This window comes from Osmerus mordax, chromosome 12 (genome assembly GCF_038355195.1).
Source record: "Osmerus mordax isolate fOsmMor3 chromosome 12, fOsmMor3.pri, whole genome shotgun sequence".
NCBI lineage: Eukaryota > Metazoa > Chordata > Actinopteri > Osmeriformes > Osmeridae > Osmerus > Osmerus mordax.
Window position 1 is genome coordinate 14,736,809 of NC_090061.1, and position 22,040 is coordinate 14,758,848.

Here is a 22,040-nt window from a genome sequence, read left to right on the forward strand (position 1 = left end):
AATACAAAAGTCAGAGATATTTTCCTGCAACTCAAATCTTGAAACTCATCTCCAATCAGTCAGTTGTTTCCTCTGTCAGGTTGTAACAGCTTATAACAACCCCCCGCCAGTTTTCTATGGTGCTATGATGTGACGCAGCTATTTGATGAGCTTTGTGAAGTCCTGAAGATGTATCTGTACCAGGGGAGTCAGGTGGCTGAGCGGTTAGGGAATCGGGCTAGTAATCCAAAGGTTGCCAGTTCGATTCCCGGCCGTGTCAACTGACGTTGTGTCCTTGGGCAAGGCACTTCAACCTACTTGTCTCGGGGGAATGTCCCTGTACTTACTGTAAGTCTCTCTGGATAAGAGCGTCTGCTAAATGACTAAATGTAAATGTAAATCTGACGCCTGGGACACACTGCCTGCGATCGGCTGCGATCTGCTGCGACGCGCCTGGAAGCGCCTCCTTTTTTCTTTCGGCGCCCATGTTATCAAATGGGACCGACCACACTGGCTGCAAAGCGCCGCGATTGCCTGCGATCGCCTGCGATCTGCAGCGACAACGTATCTACAACGTATCTGCGTATCTACGTTGTCCTACAAGGACAGAGAAATGCGCGAACAGCTTTTGCTCAGTCGTAGCCGATCGTGGCACTGCGCGGCGCGTCCAGGCGCTTCGCAGCCAGTGTGTCCCAGGCGTTATGCTCTGTTGTCTACTCTCTTATTTTCTCCTTTGTTCCTCTCCTCCTCCTCCGTCCATATCCTCCTCCTCCGTCCCTATCCTCCTCCTCCCCTTTCTTATTTACTCCCTCTCACTGCTGTTCCCTTCCCCTACCTTTCTCCTTTACTCCTAATCATCATTCCTTTCTCCTGTCCTCTCAATCTTCCTCCCCATGTCCTGTCCAGCTTCTAGGTGGAAGAACATCTACAGTAGTCCGTCGACCTCGGTGGAGGCCGGCTGCGCGTCCTCAGGCTTGCTGTCTCCTGGGTACCATAAATCCACTAACAAACCTCTACTAACGTGTGGCAGCTCAGGTATGGCATGATGACATTAACACACCTCACACTGCTGCTTCTCCTCTTCCTCTGTATTTTGGGGTTCTAGAAGACAGTGGTGGTGGTGGTGGACATTGACACCCCTATGTATGTACAACCCCAGTTCCCCAAAAAGTTGGGACGTTGTTTAAAATAAAAAGCAGAATACAATGATTTGCAAATCTCATGAACCCATATGTTATTCACTATAGAACATAGAAAACATAACATTTTTAAACTGATGAAATGTACAATTTTAAGGAAAAAAAACGGTAATTTAGAATTTGACGGCTGCAACACGTCTCAAAGTTGGGACAAGGCCATGTTTACCACTGTAGCATTCCCTCTTCTTTTAACAACAGTCTGTATATGTCTGGGTACCAGGAGACAAGTTGCTGGAGTTGTGGGAGAGGAATGTTGTCCCTTTTGTGTCTGATACAGGATTCTTGCTGCTCAATGGTCCTGGGTCTTCTTTGTCATATTTTTTGTTTCATGATCCACCAAATGTTTTTAACTGGTGAAAGGTCTGGGCTGCAGGCAGGCCAGTTAAGCAACCGAACTCTTCTATTACGAAGCTATGCAGTTGTAACAGATGCAGGGTGTGGTTAAAATCGTCTTCCTGAAATATGCAAGGCCTTCCCTGAAAAAGATGTTGCCTGGATGCAAGCAAATGTTGCTCTAAAACCTGTCAGCATTGATGGTGGCTTTCCAGATGTGCAAGTTGCCCATTCTACAAGCACTACCTTATTTTTTGGAAAACAAGCCGCATTTTCTATGACCCGCACCCCACCAGAATTGGAGCTTTGTGTTTGTAAATCGTATTTTAACCCGCACTGAAATATATTCTGCACTTGATACGGGAACAATGATAGAGCTACCAAGCAATGCACGAGTAGGCTATAGGCGATCTTACAGCATGCCGTAACACACTTCGGTTGTGGATAGTATGTCCATGCGTGGCAAAATCCATTGTTATGTCCACAAAATTATTTTAGATATAGTATAAGTTTAGCTAGCTTGCAAATCCTGAGGATAGCCTACCGAAATTAAATTACCCAATGTCGTTAGCGATGCTAGCTAATGTTGGTTTGCTAGCTGTATATAACATTTCACTGGGTCTTGCAGCTGTTTGATTTACTGAAATTATTATGAAATGTTATGTTCTTCTAGCGATTTGCCTACTTTAACAAGTCACTGTATTTCCAAGCCCTGATCGTGTAACTGAGACGACACAGTAAATAATTCCTCTTTCAATTCCTCTTTCAATAAGCCCCCGTTCCAGTGTTGAGCATTAAATTAGCTGCATGGTCTATAGAGATCTTGGGACGAAGCAACTTTTTTGTTCTAAAACCTGGATACACGCCGCTTCTTAATATAAGCCGTACAGCCACAAGAAAACTAGTGAAAATCGGGGTGCAAGCCGCGGTTTTATTTCAGAAAAATACGGTAATGCACCCCCATACCATCAGAAATGCAGGCTTTTGAACTGAGCGCTCATAACAAGCCTGATGGTCCCTCTCCTCTTTAGTGCAGAAGACCAAAAATAATTTCACATTTCAATTTGTCTGACCACAGAACAGTTTTTACACTTTGCCTCTTGCCACTTTGTCCATTTTAAATGAGCTTTAGCCCAGATAAGATGGCAGTGTTCCTGGATCTTGTTCACATATGGCTTCTTCTTTGCATGATAGAGCTTTAACCTGCGTTTGTGGATGGCACGGCAAACTATTCACTGAGTTCTGGAGGTGTCCCTGAGCCCATGCAATGATTTCCATTACAGAATCATGCCTTCATGCAGAGCCTGAAGATCACAGGCATGCAGAATGTATTTTCTCTTGTCCCTTACACATGGATTTCTCCAGATTCTCAGAATTATTTTATTATGTACTGTAGATGATGAGATATTCAAAGTCTTCACAATTTTATGTTGAGGATTATTCTGAAATGGTTTTACAGTATGTAGATACAGGTTTTTGCAGATTGGTGAACCTCTGCCCATCTTTACTTCTGAGAGACTCTGCCTCTCTAAGATACTCTTTACATACCCAATCATGTTACTGACCTGTTTGCAATTAACCTAGTTAGTTGCAAATGTTCCTCCAGCTGTTTATTTTTTAGTAATACTTGCCATCAAATTCTAAATTACCTTATTTTTTCCATAAAATTGTACATTTACTAAGTTTAAACATTTGATATGTTTTCAAAGATCTATTGTGAATGACATGAGTTTCTGAGATTTTCTTATCATTGCATTCTGTTTATATTTACATTTTGCACAGTGTCCCATCTTTTATGGAATTGGGGTTGTACTGTAGGATTCTTCACTGTTGTGGTGAATACTTGAGTAACTGTACAATATAACTTTTCAGAGGGTTGCATCTTGTATGGCATGTGTGAGAAAGGAATGGAGGAATTTTAGTCCGACATCTACAGGCTTGGCAATAAAGTATTTACCAGCTCATCTTCCAGTGGTTTAAAATTACGCTACTTTGCACCTTTGTCATACTGTAACTCCCATCCCCCATGTGTCCCATACACAACAAACCCCCAGAGCAAAGCAACAATGCCCTGTTGTTGATTTGAATTTTAAGTAACCGTTTATGCATGTGAATGCTTGGCTTCCAATTGGTGACTATCTAATGCAAGATCCTTTACTTAACAGCCCAAATACATTTGTTAAAGACACTTTTACTTTTGTCTAGGCTCAATTACGCCTACTTAGTGATGCATCTCACACACACACACACACATTCACACATACAGCCTTAAAGAGAAGCATCAGATGCATAAGTATCCCCTTGACAATGCTAAAATGTAACCCAAATCCCTGGAAATCATGGAACCTTGATTAGCCATGTTCAAGGTACATTTGATGACACCACTGACTTCACACTTGTCAAGACAGGCTGCGTTTTTCCTTTACTACTCTGTGTATGTTGCTAACTGTAGTTAAATAATGTTGATAGTTGTACAGTACTAGGCCTATAGTATAGCATATTTAATCAATAACAAAGAGTTTGGGGTTTTTGTCATGTGTCTGGGTCTGATTATACTCTCAATGAGAACCCCTGCCATGGTTCACTTGGAAGTGGCCCCAGACCACCCATTTCAAACGGACCATGGTTCTTTGGTTCACAACCGGCTGCAATTGTTGTGTTCTAACCTCACCAAATGAACTGAAGTGACAAATGTTCCAGTCAAATTGACTCATAGAGCTAGGTGTGAAAGCAAACGTAGAGTAAGGTGGGGCCAGTTACCATCTCTCAGAGGTGATCTGTCGGTTTGAACTTAATTCGTGGTGGTGGTTGTGGTGTTATTTGCAGGATACATGAGTATTCATTCGGCCCTGAGCTCCCAGTCCTCTATAGACAGTGAGCTAAGCACCTCTGATGACTCCATATCCATGGGCTACAAGTTGCAGGACCTCACAGACGTCCAGATCATGGCCCGTCTGCAGGAAGAAAGTGAGTACAGCTTCCAGCCTCCTTCAACTTTACACATTATCGCCTTACGGTAGGGGTGGAACGGTACATGTATTCGCACCGAACCGTACGGTACAGGCATCACGGTTCGGTGCATGAAATTACACAGAAAATACACGGTATAAAAATAAATTAAACTTGAATCAGAATTAGAATTCGGTTTATTCGCCATGTATGTTATACAAACACAGAATTTACTGTGGCAGGGAGGTGCAAAACACTAAACATATACAGATCTTAAATTAAGTAAAAGTACAAAAGTTAGTTTAACTATTTCTAAGAACTAAACAATCTAAGAATACAACAACTTAAATATAAAATAAATTATATAAAAATAAGAATAGAATGAGCAGCGTGAATGGTCAACATAGTGCAATCGGAGATAAAGTGGCTTATGCATACTGAATTGCCATTAGATGGACTTATAATAGTTAAATAGTGAATGAATGTCAATGGGAGTCCTTGGCCTTGTTGAACAGGCCAGTAGCAGATGGAAAGAAACTGTTCTTATGGCGTGAGGTTTTGGTCCTGATGGACCGCAGCCTTCTGCCAGAGGGGAGTAGCTGGAACAGGGAGTGACCAGGGTGGGAGGGGTCGGCCACAATCTTCCTCGCACGCCTCAGGGTCCTCGAGTTGTGCAGGTCCTCGAGGCGTCGGCGTTGTTCAGCAGTTGTGGGCAGTGACGTGCAGTCTGGGTAGGCAAGGTAGGCACTGCCTACCCTGCCAAAATTCAAACGTAAACATTTTTATTAAATCATTTTATTTAATAAACTTGTATTTGTATTTTTACTGTTTTATTCTTGTGATTTATATATGCAATATGTGTGTTATTCCAATTGTTTAGACGTTACAATGACAAATGTAGCAGTTACGCATAATCAAATACAAAAAAATGGTAGAATAAGCAGTGCTTTTACTGCCCGTTCACTGCGGACGACAAGCAAAAAACTCACTTGCGCACTTCCATCCGTATTCTTCAACATGTTGAAAAGCACAACTCTGCTGTGCCTTTGCACATAAATATGTTATGCTAGTAATCACCTACGTTACGTATCAGACATGGACCAATTAAAATCAAAATATTACTGGACATTTTGCAGCTAACGTCATTACACCAGCTACATTGTAAGCATAATCCTCGCATAATTGAAGTCAAAATGACAGCAGCGGTGTCTGCCGATATCACGGAGTTGTGGAATTTCTCCAAGCTCGATTTTATTCAAAAAATTTGGTAATTAGGTAATCTGGCTTTCATAACTCAGTGCCTAGCCTCTTACTGACATCACCGCACGTCACTGGTTGTGGGGTATGTGAGTGGAAATAGTACATCTAACATGCTAACGCATATAATGCATCTGGCGTGTGCTAAATGACTACAAATATCCGACGCCATCACCCAGGTGTGCCAATAACTGGAATGAGACAAAAAACTGTCCAACTTCTCCTCCCTACAGTGCTTAACCAGCCATTAGATACACATACATATAGGGCCCAAAACATTACTGACGCAATCGGAATTTACTTGTCATCTTCAATGCGCCTCGTATTTACTCGTAGAGGAGCCTGGTTTGTTTTGCTTTTCCCTCCGTTGTACCGAACTCGTACCGAACCGTGATGTCGGAACCGCGGTATGAACCAAACCGTGACTTCAGTGTACCGTTCCACCCCTACCTTACGGTGTGTGACCACTGGCACAAAGAAAATCACTAACAGTTTGCCAGAGCCATGACATGCTCTTTGTCTGGGGGTGTCAGACAGGTGTAGGGCTGTCAACGAATATTCTATATTCGAATAGTGGTTAAAAACTGAAATTCAAATGTGAAAATTAATATTCGAATGTAAAAAAAAAAAAAACACCGCGGCAGCAGCGGCGCGTCTGTCTGCTTTGCGGGTGGGCACGCGCCTCAGCGTCACTGCTGACAGATGACTTGCGTGGAAGATGGCAGAATGTGCAGAACCCAGCTGGACCGCAGCAGAGAAAGTGATTGTAACCCCAAAAAATCTAGAGTGATGTCTGGAAATATTTCGGGTTTTGGTCAGTTGATGGTAAACTTGTTGAGCCTACAGCTAAAGTAGTGTGTAAACTATGTAAGATAAAGTTAGCTTACCATTCAACAACTAGCAACTTGAGGCTACATCTCCATGTTTACCACAGCACAGCTCGCTCGGAGCGTTCAATGTCGGTTCTATACTGTAAAACTTCAATTAATGGTGCCTGTAGCCTGCCATATTTGGGACAAGAATCGCGACCTTAAATTGCTTGCACAAAACTCTTGATCAGAACTCAGCATTTGTTTATTATTGTCGTTCATTTTACACCGCTATGCGCACAGAGCGCGACGGTGCGGGAGAGAGAGAGAAAGAAAGAGTGCGTGTGTGCGAACGAGAGGCCAAGGTCTGCGGTCTTGGCCATTAGTTCATTTACTTCTATTTGTGTAGGTAATATGTTGTTAAATATGTTTAAACTTAAATAAATTAGGCCTACCTACAGTATACAAATAGTTGTATCTCGTTGTATTAATTTGTCCTGTTATTGACGTATTCGAATGTGTTTTTTTTAAGGGAATATTCGAACGTCATTTTGGAGCAATTTTGACAGCCCTAGACAGGTGACTGCAGAGTTGTGGTTCTCACAGATGTCACGGCTGTTCGAACTGATGGCCAGGCAGGCAGACTTCAGTCATAAGTTTTTAGTTTTTATTTATTGTAGTTAGCACTTAGCTAGAAATGTTTATCATGATGAATGTTTCTTGTGAAGTAGAAACCTCAGCAGTTTGGCCACCGCCTTGCAAATTCTCATTCGAATAAAGTAAAAAATATTTCTGTTCAGTTTACTTGAATTGCTTCACCGTTCATTGCTTTGCTTTGCTTGATTCGCTTCGCACCAGGGGACACATTAGCGTGTCTCTGCCCTCCTACGTACTTACGCTCAATTTTCATTTTGCTTCTGTACTAGGTCTGGGCCAGAGCCATAGAAAAAGAGAGTTGCGACATAAGATGGGCTCTTTAATAGTATGTTTTTTCATGTGCTTTTGTGTGTGTTTGTGCTTTCCCAGGCCTGCGCCAGGACTATGCCTCCAGCTCGGCCTCTGTGTCTCGCCGCAGCTCTTCCGCCTCCCTTCAGTCACTGCGTAGGGGTGGGACCTACAGCGACCAGGAATTTGACAGCTACAGTCTAGAAGACGAGGAGGATGCATGCTGCTCCTTGCCCCAGCGTCGGCCCCGCTATAGCCCATCTCCTCTGGGCTCTCCCCGCTGCCTGTCCCCCTCTACACAGGGGCAGGGGGAATACCACCAAAGCCGGCTTGGGGCCACTAGAACAAGGGCTCCTCGGCGCTCACTACAGGGACCCAGTCCAGAGTTGCTGAAGTTCGCCAAGAGTGAGGGTAGATGGAGATTTTGAAATAAACATGTCAAACTAGATTGCGTCCACACCAACCTCGACCATTAGCTTCTCACAATGTTGTTTTCCATTTCAAATGCACGGGAACTTTAAATTCTGATTAATTCTGATTGGTTGTCAGTGTTTTATAGTTAATCAACTGTTTTTTTTTTGTGATCCCAATAATATCGTTCCGATATATATGTTGTCGTTATCGTTGTGTGTGGACTCTGCTATTGTTTTAAATATAGAACGATTCTTTGAACTATCTTTATAGTTCTGAGGTCTGTCATTAACAATAATAAAGATTACATATACTGACTACCAAGTGTCATGTTCTTATGAGCTAATATAGCAGGGTATAGATCAAACATTGTTTATTATATTTACAAACAGTACAAAAGTAATATAGCCATCATTATTTGTAATCTTTATTATTGTTAATTGATCAATGGTTAATGACAGACCTCTTTACATTCTCGGTGTGAACAGACCTTGAGAGTATTGTCCAAATATAAAGTGTGTATATAAACTATATAGTACATACATTTGGTTATATTAATGAATGATGGATTATATAGTGATAGTATATGTTCTAGTATTCTAGCTTGCCATAGATATGTATTCCACACACAAAAAGACTTTCAAAAAACATTCATAAATCTCGTCTGATATTCATTGCAGCCACATGCTTGGATCTGCTACCCTGGATTGAAAGCAAATATGATTTAGGACAGTATATGTACATTAGTACTCATGGGTATTACTGACAAGGTTGTGTAGGGTTCAATTCCTGCTTTTAAATATTCTGTGTGTGTCTGCCTGTGTGATGTTCCAGAGGAGTTGAGGCACAGCATGCCTAACCTTGCCCCCCGTACCAGTCTGCGTACCCTGGAGGCAGTCAGGAACAGCCGTAGCATGGAGGCTAACCTTCAAAGCTCTGGCGGCCGCATGTCCCGCCTTAACCACTCCTCCCCTTCCTCAGGTAACCCCTCCCACTCTCCCCTCCTCAGGTAACCCCTCCCACTCTCCCCTCCACACGTAACCCAGTCCTCACTCCTCCCCATCTTTAGGTAACCCCTTCTTTAACCTCTACAATTAGCACCTTGAACTTCCCCTTACAATATCCTCAGTCCTCTACTGACCCTTAACCCCCCAGACCCCTTCAATCACCCCCTATCTCCACCAACCCAGGGATCAGAGCCTAAAGCAAGGAATAAAAATGAACTTCTTAGTTCACCAGACAAAATTCCTGGCAGATACCCAATTTTTTACCAACCACACATTTTTACCAGCTCTCTTTGTAATATGTTGTTTTAAGTCATTCAGCCATGATGGTGAGGAGGAGAGAAGGCTTACTTTCTAACTTCTAAACATTACTATACCCTGGACTATAATCTGTTCAGAGATTTAACCTTAGCTCTATGCCTTCCTTGTGCCCCGCTGTCTAGGTATTAATTCCAGCAGGCTACGCCGCAGTGGCCAGTCCCCTCTCTCCCTCAGGGCCCCAGTCAAGGCCATAGGCCCTGTGAACTCCATGACAGGGGTGCGACAGCCCTCCAGGGGCCTGCCCATGGTGCAGAATGCTGGCCCTAATGGAGGAATGCGGAGGGTGCAGTCTCCAGGCCAAACTAACAGTGGAGCCTACCCAAGTGGAAGAGCCATGTCTGGGGCAGGTAGGCCGACGACAGCCCGGGGACAAGTTGGAACTACACCAACCCCCGGGGGAAGAGTCTCACAGACACCCAGGTGAGGCAGCTTGGAACAGGATATTGTTTAAAAGACTCACTGCAACAGTGTTAATCAGTATTGATGTTACCGGTGTGTTAAGTATCAGCCCATACTAGGGGGAGAAGTACAAATGAGGCATCATTTATTTTGTGTTCAGTGCTGATTTGAGTGCTAATTTGTCATTTCCAGGTCTTTGGGAATATCCAGTCGTGGGCCTATGCCAGACGAGTCATGGAAAGAGGGCTGTTACTGAGTCCTAAAAGTGATAACGCACAACAGATATTCTTCTGTACCTCACCTAGCCTGAGCAACAATCACCAATGTACTGTAACTGGGATGCCAGAACACTCCCCCGCAGACAGGCTACAACACTGGAACTGTACTGCGCACCCATCAGTGGCCAGCAGCAGAGTCCTCTCACTGACACACTGCAAATTTCCGTACAGAATTTTAGTTTCCAAAGGAATCTTGTGTTTTTAAACTAGTTTATTTCCAGTGTATTGTGTATTATTCTTTCAATGGGAGATTGCTGGAATTTGCCTGTAAGAGTTGTCATTTGTTGCTGTTGTCTTGTAGTTGTACTTGGAATTAAGATATGGGATGAAGTGTCTTGTATCTCTAACTGTGTGACCCTAACAAATGATGGTGATCTGAGTGTCGCATGGTTCTGTTATAGTTAAGTCGTTCACCCCTCATGCAAATGTACTAATCGGTTAAAATGTGATTAGTATTTTTGATCTTCAAGCTACCTGCGTTTATATATTAATGTTGTATTGTTTTGCTGACTTAGCAATGCAATATTGTTGGGCCACATACTTCCCTTACAACTACTTTAAAATATAATCCTAGCTGAACCAATGTTTCTAAATTCTAAAGTACACTTAAATGGTGTGTGCATTTACCAGTTGTTTCTATGACAAATTGATAGGCCAAACTTGAGTCTTGCTTAAGGATACCACTGTAACAATAAAGAAATTGTTCATGCACAATGCTAGAATGAACATGCTTTTAATCAGCTATGCACTCTTATGTTGAAGAGGTGCCTCTAGAAATTAGAAGTAAAATGACAAATAAAGACTACCAAGAATGTTACTGTATTTTATTTTTTACGCAAATCGTTGTGATACTGAGGATTAGGCTATGTAGATGTTGGCCTTTGTATACATGTAAATGTGCCTAATTAAATGTAGTCTAACATTCTATGAGGCAATTAACACATCCCCTACTTGAGCTTAGCATTATGCTGAATGTGATTCATTTTTGTTTCCACCACTATCTTAAGATTCAAGTACACAATTGAATTGTATTTCAGCTCTTTATCCACTGGGTGCACACTGCACAGCCACGCCCAACCGCATACGTGCACTCTCACATTCATTAATTCTGAATTCTATTGTAATCATGCTCGGCGATGTCCATACCATTGTTCAAATTGTCAATAACCTGAAAACATCAATTGGGTCTCCATACCCTTTTCCCTTTGCGTGACGCAAATTCACCAGGATAAGCGGTAAACGAGACCACGCTTTGTCTGCCCCCCATCCCTCCCCCCCGCCTTCCTCTGGTTGTCAGCGACGAACCTGATTGGCCGAGGCCTTGCAAAGAGTGCCCGGGGATCCAAAAGTACAGGCCGCATTTAGCTTACTGTCGAAAAATAAACCAAAACAATAACAGACTAAATCAAGAAAGGATAAAAATCTGCGATATATTTGAAGGAGTTCATAAGCAGGTAAATCATTTCAGACTGATTGAAAATGTAAACCGAACGTGAGACTAGGGCCCAGTCGGCCGTTGCGGGCCTTTTGCGAAAAAATATTATGCCGCATGCACTAGCTTATTAGCTTTTTAGCTTACTAGTCAGCTAAATCGTCGCCGTACAACATCTTTAACGCATTTTGCACGGAATCAGTATTTTCAATTTAGTCTGTGTATATTTTGTAACTTGATACTTATTGTGCAATGCAACTATTGATGCAAAATCGTCAGTATTTTATCGGTGGACGATTCCTAGCCGTATTAGCACTTGGCTAATGAAAATGGCAGATCGGAGAAAGACCTCGCCTACTTGCTAGCCCTACTGCTTGTGGGCGCAGAGATTCAGATAGAAATAGATGTTCCAGAGTGAGAGCAAATGTGGAAATCGCACAATATCTTCTATTATTCACATATCTAGACGTGTGCATCATTGCTTAAATGCTCAGCCTATGTATTTTGGATCCAGATGTCTGAATCTGCCGCATAATTCTACAAAGCCTGACAGAGCTAGCTCTAGCTAGCTAGCATGAATATTGTGAACTTACTAGCTAGCTAGATAGCTCAAACCACGGTTATGTCCATATATGTCCCTCCTCCTACTCAATTTCAGCATGTTTAGCTAAAAAGCCCCAAACTGCCAATTTAGTTAGACTAGTTTTATGTTAGCTACTAATGCATTTGTTATTAAGGACAGGAGGGAGTGTGTGCAGTCACAACCAACTAGTTCGCCATCATACAATTGCACAACAGTACTGTACCGGTCGACATCCTTTCATTTTTGTCTGCAATCCATCCAAACAAGGGATTCGTTAATGTGAAATTAAACCCGTGTAGTAAAGCGCAAACAACGACGCGTCTTTTCTTTGTTTCCCTCAATGCGGTTGTAACTATTTCTACCTGGTCGGATCGTATTCAGTCATTAAGTGAAAATGTTGATCTTATGGTAGATTTGCAACTGGGGATATCTATTTCTCATCTAAATGAAGAAATAAAATGTCCTGCTTCCACAGTACTACTTCCCAGCTTGTTGGACGGTGCATCTGAGCCTACCAGCAGCTGTGGGTGGCTGTTCTGTAGACAAGCTGCTACAAGTGTTTTACATTTATACTGTGTAGCTAGCTACTAACTGCAGCAACAAAGTACATTGTGTAATGCATGGTACTATTGCATTCTTCTGTAATATCTCACTGTGACAATGTTCATGTAGACAAATGTTTCAAGGGTGATTTGTTGTTCCATAACACAATATTTAAATTTTGAACACAGGACTATCCATCCCAATGGAAGAAGGGAATAGGGACAGAACATTGTTGCTATTTTAATCTTTGCATCAAATGTGAAGGTACGCATCACATACACTGTGTTTCAAATCTCCAATCTAGAGGTGCCCCGATACTAAGACGAGTATGGTACGAGTACCAAGTGTTAAGTTTGAGAGAATTGGCCGATACTGAGGAAAGTATCGTAGATAGTGTTTATAGTTACTCAAACAAAACTGTTTAATATTTGAAATGTAGAAGTGTGTAAGTGCCTTCTCCACAAAGCCAGTAGCCAGCTACAAACAGTCTGGCTAACTGACAAAAAACATCTTATTTTCGCTTGAGTAAACGTAAGGGGAATAATCTTAATAAAGAGAAGAATCTCCACTCTCACACCCACAGTTTCTTCTCTAGCCAACAACTTGAGCTTGAGCTGCTGAAATTTCCTAGCCGTGGAAACCGAAGGAGGGAATCGGACTGCGTTCGTTCTCCAGTATTCAAGAGCAATGCTAGGGCCCCAGTTTCAGGGCAAGTCTACAGGCTATGTCATTATACATTTAATTTAATTGGAAACGATGCAGATAGCAGGTATGAGTGTTTACCATGCTATATCGGGCCAATACAGTACCAACGACTAGTATCGGTGCATCTCTTGTCCAATCCTTTCTTAAAATCTTTGTAATAGAAATGTTCAAATAAAATAATGAAAATAAAAACATGGTTGACTGGTGAACTGTTGATCTAACGCCTGTCTATCAAAGCCTTCTTTAGACCCTAAAGATGGACCACGGTGGAGGGGTCTTGGAGCTGCACACCCAGGAGTTGAAGATGCCCCATACGATGATCATGCAGGATTTTGGTATGTAGTTTTCTATAGCAGTTAGTCCTTAACAGGAATGTTTGTAATGAATGATAAGGGTGTGCTTTATGGCTATACTGCTTCTTTGGAGGCCTTCATGTGAAACCTCTATTTCTGCCACCCTTTCTTCTACATGTAAAAATACATTTACATGTATTTTCATGTGTGTTTGTAGTAGCAGGGATGGGAGGCTTGGCTCACATTGACGGGGAGCACATCGTAGTGTCTGTGCCCGAGGGCATGCTGCTGTCTGACGTGATGACTGATGAAGGCATCCTCCTTGAGCATGGCCTAGAGGTGGAGAGTCTACAGACGGAAGTGGAAGTTGATGGCTTGGGGGCACACGTGGTCGATGGCCTGGAAGAGGAAGTGGAGGGCTTAAATGCAGAGGTGGTGGAAGGCCTTGGAACAGAGGTAGTGGAGCTTGAGGCACAAGTGGTGGATGGCTTGGAGGAGGAGGTGGAAGTGGAGGAAGAGGGTTTGGAGGCAGAGTTTATAGAAAGCCTGGAAGCAGAGGTAGAGGTTGAAGGCCTTCAGACGGAGGTGGAAGAAGAGGAGCAGGACCTTGACCAGGAGGACATATCTTCGGATGGAGTGATGATGCCAGAGTCCATCCTGGGGTCAGAGGTTGCGATAGAGGATGCCCTAGACTCTCACCACCACGTCCTGACCTCTGAACTTGTCCATCACCATGACAACATGCCAGACCAAGTGTTTGTGGCAGAACTGCTGTCAGAGCACCAGCAGGGGGTGCTAGATCAGGAACTGGCTGAAGAAGAGGTGCTAGGGGAAGAGGAGGAAGAGGCCCAGGATCGGGAAGAGCTGGGTGAGGAGGCTGTGGCTCTACAGACAGACGAGGAAGAGGAGGATGTCAGGAGCAACTCCGAGGACTACCTCATGATCTCCTGTGAGTTTGACGGACACCTCTGTTTTAGACTGAGTAAAAGTAGTAGTATTTTCATTAAGTGATGGGTAGTACTGACCTTGCAATCAGATTGACTGATTGTCATGGTATATTGATGATATACCATGGGTAAAATCTTTTCGCAGTACTAGTAGATATGTTACTGTGAAATATTTATTCAATAACAAATAGCCAAAATACCCTGCATCTCTACTGAAAATAAAGTATCCACTTAATATTGTCTTGCTGCTGGTTGCCTAGCCAGCATTTGCATCCTAAAGGAAACCATTGAAGCAAGTTGATTCAGACTACTATCCCAGTGTTGTGAGTTGCACTGCTCTTCTGGCTGTAAAGTGATATTAAAATAAGCACCTGCTATGGGGTGGGGAGGGGGGCGACTGGTTAACGTGAGTAGTATTCTGGAAATTAGTTTTGACAAATTGCCTATTAAATTATTGTCCACCAATCCCTTTGTCTCCAGAAGTTATTGTTTATTTCTAGCAACCAGGCAACAATTAAAAGGACTAGTTTGAAGACCAAGCGAAATCTTTTTTTTATTTTTATACACTCAAATGTTAATTGTTTGTTTTTTAAAAGCTATATATTACGTAACCATTGTATAAAAGCAATAAACCAAATCATCAACATGCCATGTTTTTTTTTGTAAAGACATTTTAACATGTGAAGCTAATGTGTGTGTCTGTGTGTTTCTAGTGGATGATGTGGGGGAGAAGCTAGACATCGGAGACACTCCTTTGGAGATCAGCACAGAAGGAATAGAGGAAGAAGAGAACAAGCAGGATGGATCTGAGGTCATCAAGGTCTACATCTTCAAAGCCGAGGCCGATGACGACGTGGAGATAGGCAAGCAGACGAATGAATCTGTACTTTATGTGAAGTTTATTTCAGCAAATATGACAAAAAGTGCATCTCAACAACATTACCGACCCTGCCTTTAAAATGAATGATCTAAAAAGATCTGTAACCATGTTTGTGTCTGTTCTGGGTCTTCAGGGAGCACAGAGGTGGTGTCAGAGTGTGACTTCCAGAACGGCCATGCAGTGCTGGAGTCTGGGTCTGGGGCCCGGCTGGGACGAGAGAAGATGGTCTACATGGCTGTCAAAGACACTGCCCAGGGAGATGAGGAGGAACTCAGTAAGTATGGATCAAAATGGTGCTCAAATCAAAACATGATACTTTATTGATCTCCAAAGGGGTAACTGTGGACTTGGGAGGGGGTAACATATCTAAATGATTGATTGTGTGTGTGTAGCAGACGTATCAGACATGGCTGAGCAGGTGTACATGGAGGTTATAGTAGGAGAGGATGAGTCGGCTGCCAACCAGGACTCCCACTTGGATGAATCCCCCAACAACAAGATGTTCGTCCCCGTGTCCTGGGCTGCTGCCTGTGGTAAATTAATCCAGAACATTCCTTGGATGACACACAGCGCTCATTTTTGATATCATGAAGAGCTAGTTTCAGACACAGATGAAAGCTAATATTGGTCGAAAAAGAATCTTTCCTGCCTGTAGCTGTTATGACTATAATATGCTGGTAGCTATAGCTGGAATGACTGTAGTAGACTGTCATTCTCTGTTATTAGAGTAGCTAGCAACATTGCTGCACTAGCAGTATTCTGTACTCCTTTTTTGTATACTTTTACGTCTTCAAGATTTCAATACCAACCTTCTAGTACAGTATTTTTGGGAAAATAAGCCGCATTTTCTATAAACAGCACCCCACCAGAATGGGAGCTTTGTGTTTGTAAGTCTAAGTATAAACCGCACTGGAATATATGCCGCACTTGATACGGGAACAATGATACCAAGCAATGCACATAGGCAGTACAGCATGCCATTTCGAAAACGAAAGTAAGTGCATAATGTATGTTTTCTATTGCCCGGGAATTAACTAATATTTACCTTTTAGACGCGTGAGTTCTAAATATTTTATGACATATGAGTTATTTTTCAAACGGTAGCTAGCTAGCTTTAGTTAGCTTCCGGGCTAAATTAGCTAGCATAATACTCGTAGCAATGCTACTACCATGCTAGCAGACATCCCAACCTGCAAAAAGTAATTTCAGGGAGGTGGCTTCACCAGCAACGCATATATGCGACGTTACGCTGTGAGACCCGCATTCGAACGATCACATATGTGCAACGCTACTCCTTAACGGGTTAAAGCATTCACGAAAAAAGTGTTTCTACTGTTGTTTTGTTATAAAAACGTTCTATAAGCCCCTTTGAAATATAAACCGCACCACCACAAGAACAATTTTAAATGGGGTTATAAACCGGTTTTATTTCCGAAAAATATATCAGGGCTGTACACTAACCTTTTCCACTGGTGGCACTTGCGCTACTAACTTTTTTAGTTACTGGCGCAAAACATGATTTGGTCGCACAAATTATTTATAGTAAGCCGCTCTGGATAATAATGAACAATAATGAACCTGTATTGCATACAGATGTGCACTTTAAGGGTCCCATGGCATGAAAATGTCACTTTATGAGGTTATTTAATATTAATATGAGTTTTCCTAGCCTGCCTTTGGTCCCCCAGTGGATAGAAATTTCGATAGGTGTAAACCAAGCCCTGGGTATTTTTCTCCGCCTTTGAGAAAATTAAAGCTCCAATTCTCCAATCTGAAAATCTTCCCCTTATGACATCATAAGGGAAAAGGTTACCTCCCCTTTCTCTGCTTTGCCCGCACATAGAATTTGGCCCACCAATGAGAAAATGAGCTACGACCATGCGAGCGCGATATTGTTTTTTCCTCAAGAGACATCATGGCTTGTAATGGCAGTTAGCCCCGCCTCTCTCCTCCAGCATTTTAAGCTACAGACACAGAAATGGCACGTCCTAAAGAAAGCTTTTTGTGGGACTGCTCCTAGTGGCTGTAATTATGTAACCTGGCTCTGCCCTCCTACGTACTTACGCTCAATTTGGATTTTGTCTGGCCATGAGGTACGTAAGTCAGATGTCTCCGGTTAATTTTCTACCGGCCAATCAGCGAACAGACGGAGTGGCTGAGAACGATGAAGTTGATGTTGTGCGCTAGTTTGTGTTGTATTTCCGTAATGGCGACGGAGAAAGATGCGAGCGAAGCCATTCGGTCCGTTGTAGCAACTTTGCCGAATATCCATAAGGTAAAGCCAGAGCAAGAACATGTTTTGTTGGTGGCCATGATGTTGTGGCCTTCCTCCCCACAGGGTTCGGGAACCGTTTGATTTTCCAGCTACGGCAGCTAGCTCTGTTACAGTAGTGGTGAAGGAATTGGCTAAGGCGAACGCTAGCGATTGGTTATGGCAGATCAGAGTGGCTCTGGGCAGATCCAATAGTTTTAAACTTCAACAGAGTACCCGCCTACAAGGAAGTCAACGCTTGTCAATGGAGCGAGGCCAGACTCTCTGTACAAATGAAATGTACAAGAGTCTGGTTAGGACCAGGGAAGTAATTATGCACCAAGGCTACATTTCGGGAATGAGACTTCAGATACAGTATTAGGGGACCACTAAGGCCTATATAAAAGCAGACCTTTAATGACTTGCAATCTTTTAAACCACATGCCTTCTTGTTTTCTTTAATATTGATTGGGATAGATTTACTGCAATAGAAAATACAGTCGGCCTACATTATGAAGTGCAAAATGAATTTATTTTAGATTTCAACATGCTATGGTTGGGGCACATATGGGCAGACTCCTGAACTCTTAAGGAAAAATAATGCCGAAATGCAGTCGGGAGTGCTGCTATGTTATGGGATATGTAGGCCCGACCTGTCTCTACACTTAACGTGCTTCATACCGTCATTGTGAAGCTTCTATGTTTCGTGTTTTAATTGTTTTGATGCTGTTACAAATTTGGACAGTCCTTCAATTGAAGGTCCACATAATTTACAGAAGACACAGTGCATTGCTCCGTCTTGGTAGGCTACCTTAACCATTGCCGCTGCCGTCAGTATTTCCAGTATTGCCATGGCAATACTACTTTTGAAACAAGTATTGCCTCATTTGCCTGGCAATACTACTTTTTCACAGACCAAGGTTTATTTAATTTAAAAGACTTAAGTAAACTGTAATGACAACCACATTTTATGTAGTGAGGAATCTGAAGCGATACGAAAACATTTGACTTTTCAATAGGCTACACGTTGCGCCTTGCGCTGGGGAAAAAGTTTGGCAATACTATTTATACGCTGGTGATGGCATCTATGACCACTGGTATTCTTTGAGCCACTGGTGTTGAAATTCATATGTCATTCTCATTCACATGCTCTGTACATGGAGAATTGTCCGCTTCATTTTAACATTTTAACCTGATGTGTTGAACGCTCAGAGCACGTTTTAAAACTTATTCTTAAAATAAACATTACTGTTTTAACAAATGCTCATAATACATCATAGCATATTGCCTAAAACTTAAGGTAAGGACAAAAATAATCAGTGATACATTTGCAACCCATAAAAAATTAAGGTCGCAATGGCATTTCAAATGGTCGCAAATGCGACCATTTCAGTCACAGTTTAGTGCCCTGTATACAGATAAACATGTGTGACTGTCTTGTATATGTATGACATATATATTTGAAAACCTCTTTCTCTATGTCAAAGGTATCATTTAGCTTGTGTTGCTGATGTGACCGTTGTAGGTAACGGCATGTGTGTATCTCTGTGTTACAGGTGTAACAGGTGTAGGAAACAACCCAGACGCCTTGAAGAACGGCGCAGCCACACCCTACCTCCAGATCAGAGAGAGCCTTGCGGCCAACCGCATGCTCAAACAAAAGACCAAGAAGAAGAAGAAAGGGGAGGCTCGACAATTCCAGACCGGTATGAAAGTAGCTGATGTTACAAGGCGTGAATGGGGTCATAGATGAATGACAGGCTTGCGCAACCCGTAAACATTTCTCAGAAAGCTGTGTGCTCTAACTCCCTGTCATTCTGTGCTTCTCAGCAGTGATCATTGGTCCCGACGGCCTGCCTCTCACCGTCTACCCATGCCACGTTTGCGGCAAGAAGTTCCGCTCACGAGGCTTCCTCAAGTGCCACATGAAAAACCACCCAGACCATCTGCTCAAGAAGAAATACCAGTGTACTGACTGCGATTTCACCACCAACAAGAAGGTCAACTTCCACAACCACCTGGAGAGCCACAAGTTGCTGATCCATCGAGGAGGTGGCAGCAGTGGAGGTGGAGGCGAGCGTGGCGACCGCAGCCCGGAGTATACAGAGTACACACGGCGCTACCATGAGGCAAGTCCTTTAGGATCTAACAAGCTCATCCTGAGAGATAAGGAGCCCAAACTCCACCACTGTAAATACTGTGACTATGAGACCGCCGAGCAGGGCCTGCTCAACCGCCACCTGTTGGCCGTGCACAGCAAGAACTTTGCACACGTGTGCGTGGAGTGCGCCAAGGGCTTCCGACATCCATCAGAGCTAAAGAAGCACATGCGCACGCACACAGGAGAGAAGCCCTACCACTGTCCGCACTGTGAGTTCCGGTGCGCCGACCAGTCCAACTTAAAGACTCACATTAAGAGCAAGCATGGGGCAGACCTCCCCTACAAGTGCAGCCATTGCCCTCAGGCCTATGCCGACGAGCTGGAGCTGCAGCGACACATGGAGGTGGTACAAGGCCACAAGACCCACCAGTGTCCACACTGCGAGCACAAGAGCACCAACTCCTCTGACCTCAAACGCCACATCATCTCTGTGCACACCAAGGACTTCCCCCACCAGTGCGATGTCTGCGAGAAGGGCTTCCACAGGCCCTCCGAGCTCAAGAAGCATGCCGAGTCCCACAAGGGCAACAAGGTGCACCAGTGTCGGCACTGCAACTTCACCACCTCTGACCCCTTCACCCTAAGCCGGCACATCTTGTCAGTGCACACAAAGGACCTCCCCTTCAAGTGTAAGCGCTGCAGGCGTGGTTTCAGACAGCCAGTGGAGTTGAAGAAGCACATGAAGACTCACAGCGGCAGGAAGGTGTATCAGTGCCAGTATTGCGAGTACAACAGCACAGACGCCTCGGGATTCAAACGTCACGTAATCTCCATCCACACCAAGGAGTACCCCCACCGCTGTGACTACTGTCTCAAGGGGTTTAGGCGGCCCTCTGAGAAAAGCCAACACATAGCTCGCCACCACAAGGACATGCTGATGTAGACCTGGCGAGGAGACCACAGAGGCTAGAAGCTCACACAGACGCTCCTCTCTATTGTCGATCTGCTTCACGAGACAGTTAAACAAGGTGATGGAAAACCTCGACCATTGTAAACGATGAAGCTCATGATTAGAACAATATTCTAGCTGACCAATCTCTGTTCTGTGGTGATGTGAAAGTAGTTCTTAATGAACCCAACATCACCTTACACCCCCTCTCCCTCTTCTTAAAAGCAGTGGGAGAATATATGTGGGTGGGATGGGGTGAGGCAAGGTGTGTAAAGACTTTATCCATGTGGTGGGACGACTATATATCTAGTCGTTGTTGTTAATGTTTTGTTTTTGCTGCAGAGGAAATCGCATATGAACATTTATTCAGGGTTTTGAAATGTCTATTTTTATACAGAGTGACCTGCTTGGCTGCGAAGCTGAGAAAACAACGTCCTTCAAGACAGGACGTGGTGCTTAGTGACCATCTCACACTTTCTCTTTCCAGATATAAGACTGATAAAGATGACCCCATTATCCCTCTATTCCCCTCCCCCACCCATTAACTTTTACCTTAACATTTAGTTTTAAATGCAATTGCAATCATGTCAGTGGAGAGGTTAGTGAGGTCAGGAACAATGTGGAACCAAGTTTACAAACACAAAGGCACCTTGAAGGGATGCTCCAGCAGTTTGAACGATTACTGCTCATTTTCTGTTTGACCCTGGGGAAGTCTGACAAGAGGTCTTGTCTTGTTTTGTTTGCTAAGTGATTAGCCTATTTAATATATATATATATATATATATATATATATATATATATATATATATATATATATATATATATATATATATATATATATAATGGAAAAGGGTTAAAAACAGACCTATGATGTTTCTGGGGAAATTATCACAAAGGACCAGGGTGAGTGGAAAATTAGGTGTGATGAGGTGTGTTAAACTGCTGGAAAATCTTTTTAATGTATAAAATATTGGTGCCGATTATTATTAATCCTTCAATGTATTGATGTCAATGTAAGCTTGATGGCTGGAAAACGTTATAGTTTGGTTCGAACTCAAACCAGTCTCACCTCTGTCCCTTGTGAATGCCACTGTACTCTGTGTATGTGTTCATATGCAGTATAAACACGTATGAAAAAAGCATGTTTACCATAGTCAACCAAGGGATCTGTTGGTCATGCCTTACATACGTTCTGTTCTCCTGCACTGAACTCAAATCAGCCGAAATATTGAGCTTGACATCTTAATGAAATCCTGTCAGGTGATGAAAGCAGCATTCTCAGTGAGATTATATATATATGTTTATGTCTGTAGGAAGCACTTTAACTGTTATTCTTCACTACAAGAAGGGGCGATATATGTATTCCCTGGATGTAATAAGACAATTACTGGGCTTTCATGAGTGGATCGTGTTTGGTTTGGATGCAGCCTCAGGATGGCAGGAAAGATTATTCATTTATTAATAACAAGCTG

The 22,040-nt window shown here is 43.0% G+C and overlaps 2 protein-coding genes across 13 annotated transcripts in view; both read left to right on the top strand.

Moving 5' to 3' along the window:
* LOC136953786 (SLAIN motif-containing protein-like) overlaps positions 1 to 10,701 on the top strand; it is a 33,466-nt gene extending 22,765 nt beyond the window's left edge. The window contains exons 4-9 of one of the 3 annotated variants that reach the window (XM_067247204.1): positions 886 to 1,014; positions 4,338 to 4,478; positions 7,553 to 7,882; positions 8,717 to 8,863; positions 9,330 to 9,627; positions 9,799 to 10,701. In XM_067247204.1, coding sequence (XP_067103305.1) covers positions 886 to 1,014; positions 4,338 to 4,478; positions 7,553 to 7,882; positions 8,717 to 8,863; positions 9,330 to 9,627; positions 9,799 to 9,862 — 1,109 coding nt within the window. In that variant the 3' untranslated portion in view covers positions 9,863 to 10,701. The remainder of the gene's footprint in view (positions 1 to 885; positions 1,015 to 4,337; positions 4,479 to 7,552; positions 7,883 to 8,716; positions 8,864 to 9,329; positions 9,628 to 9,798) is intronic. The other 2 variants (XM_067247205.1, XM_067247206.1) reach the window with 2 other exon arrangements.
* A 516-nt stretch (positions 10,702 to 11,217) lies between these two features.
* On the top strand, positions 11,218 to 21,326 carry znf711 (zinc finger protein 711). 10 transcript variants are annotated; one of them, XM_067247993.1, is made up of 10 exons: positions 11,218 to 11,338; positions 12,631 to 12,706; positions 13,038 to 13,211; positions 13,385 to 13,482; positions 13,658 to 14,389; positions 15,101 to 15,250; positions 15,401 to 15,541; positions 15,660 to 15,800; positions 19,075 to 19,224; positions 19,349 to 21,326. In XM_067247993.1, the coding sequence occupies exons 4-10, from the start codon at positions 13,404 to 13,406 to the stop codon at positions 20,560 to 20,562; spliced, it is 2,607 nt and encodes an 868-aa protein (XP_067104094.1). In that variant the 5' UTR covers positions 11,218 to 11,338; positions 12,631 to 12,706; positions 13,038 to 13,211; positions 13,385 to 13,403; the 3' UTR covers positions 20,563 to 21,326. The 10 variants fall into 10 exon arrangements, with proteins under 10 accessions (XP_067104094.1, XP_067104091.1, XP_067104100.1 ...); XM_067247990.1 differs by having other exon boundaries at positions 13,026 to 13,482; XM_067247999.1 differs by having other exon boundaries at positions 13,038 to 13,482; positions 19,352 to 21,326.
* The last annotated feature ends 714 nt before the right edge of the window (positions 21,327 to 22,040 follow it).

Coding starts and splice junctions, on each gene's coding strand:
- znf711 (XM_067247990.1), top strand. CDS start 13,404: ATGGACCACGGTGGAGGGGTCTTGGAGCTGCACACCCAGGAGTTGAAG. Junction 13,483..13,657: donor GATGATCATGCAGGATTTTG/GTATGTAGTTTT, acceptor GTGTGTTTGTAG/TAGCAGGGATGGGAGGCTTG. Junction 15,801..19,074: donor GTCCTGGGCTGCTGCCTGTG/GTAAATTAATCC, acceptor TCTGTGTTACAG/GTGTAACAGGTGTAGGAAAC.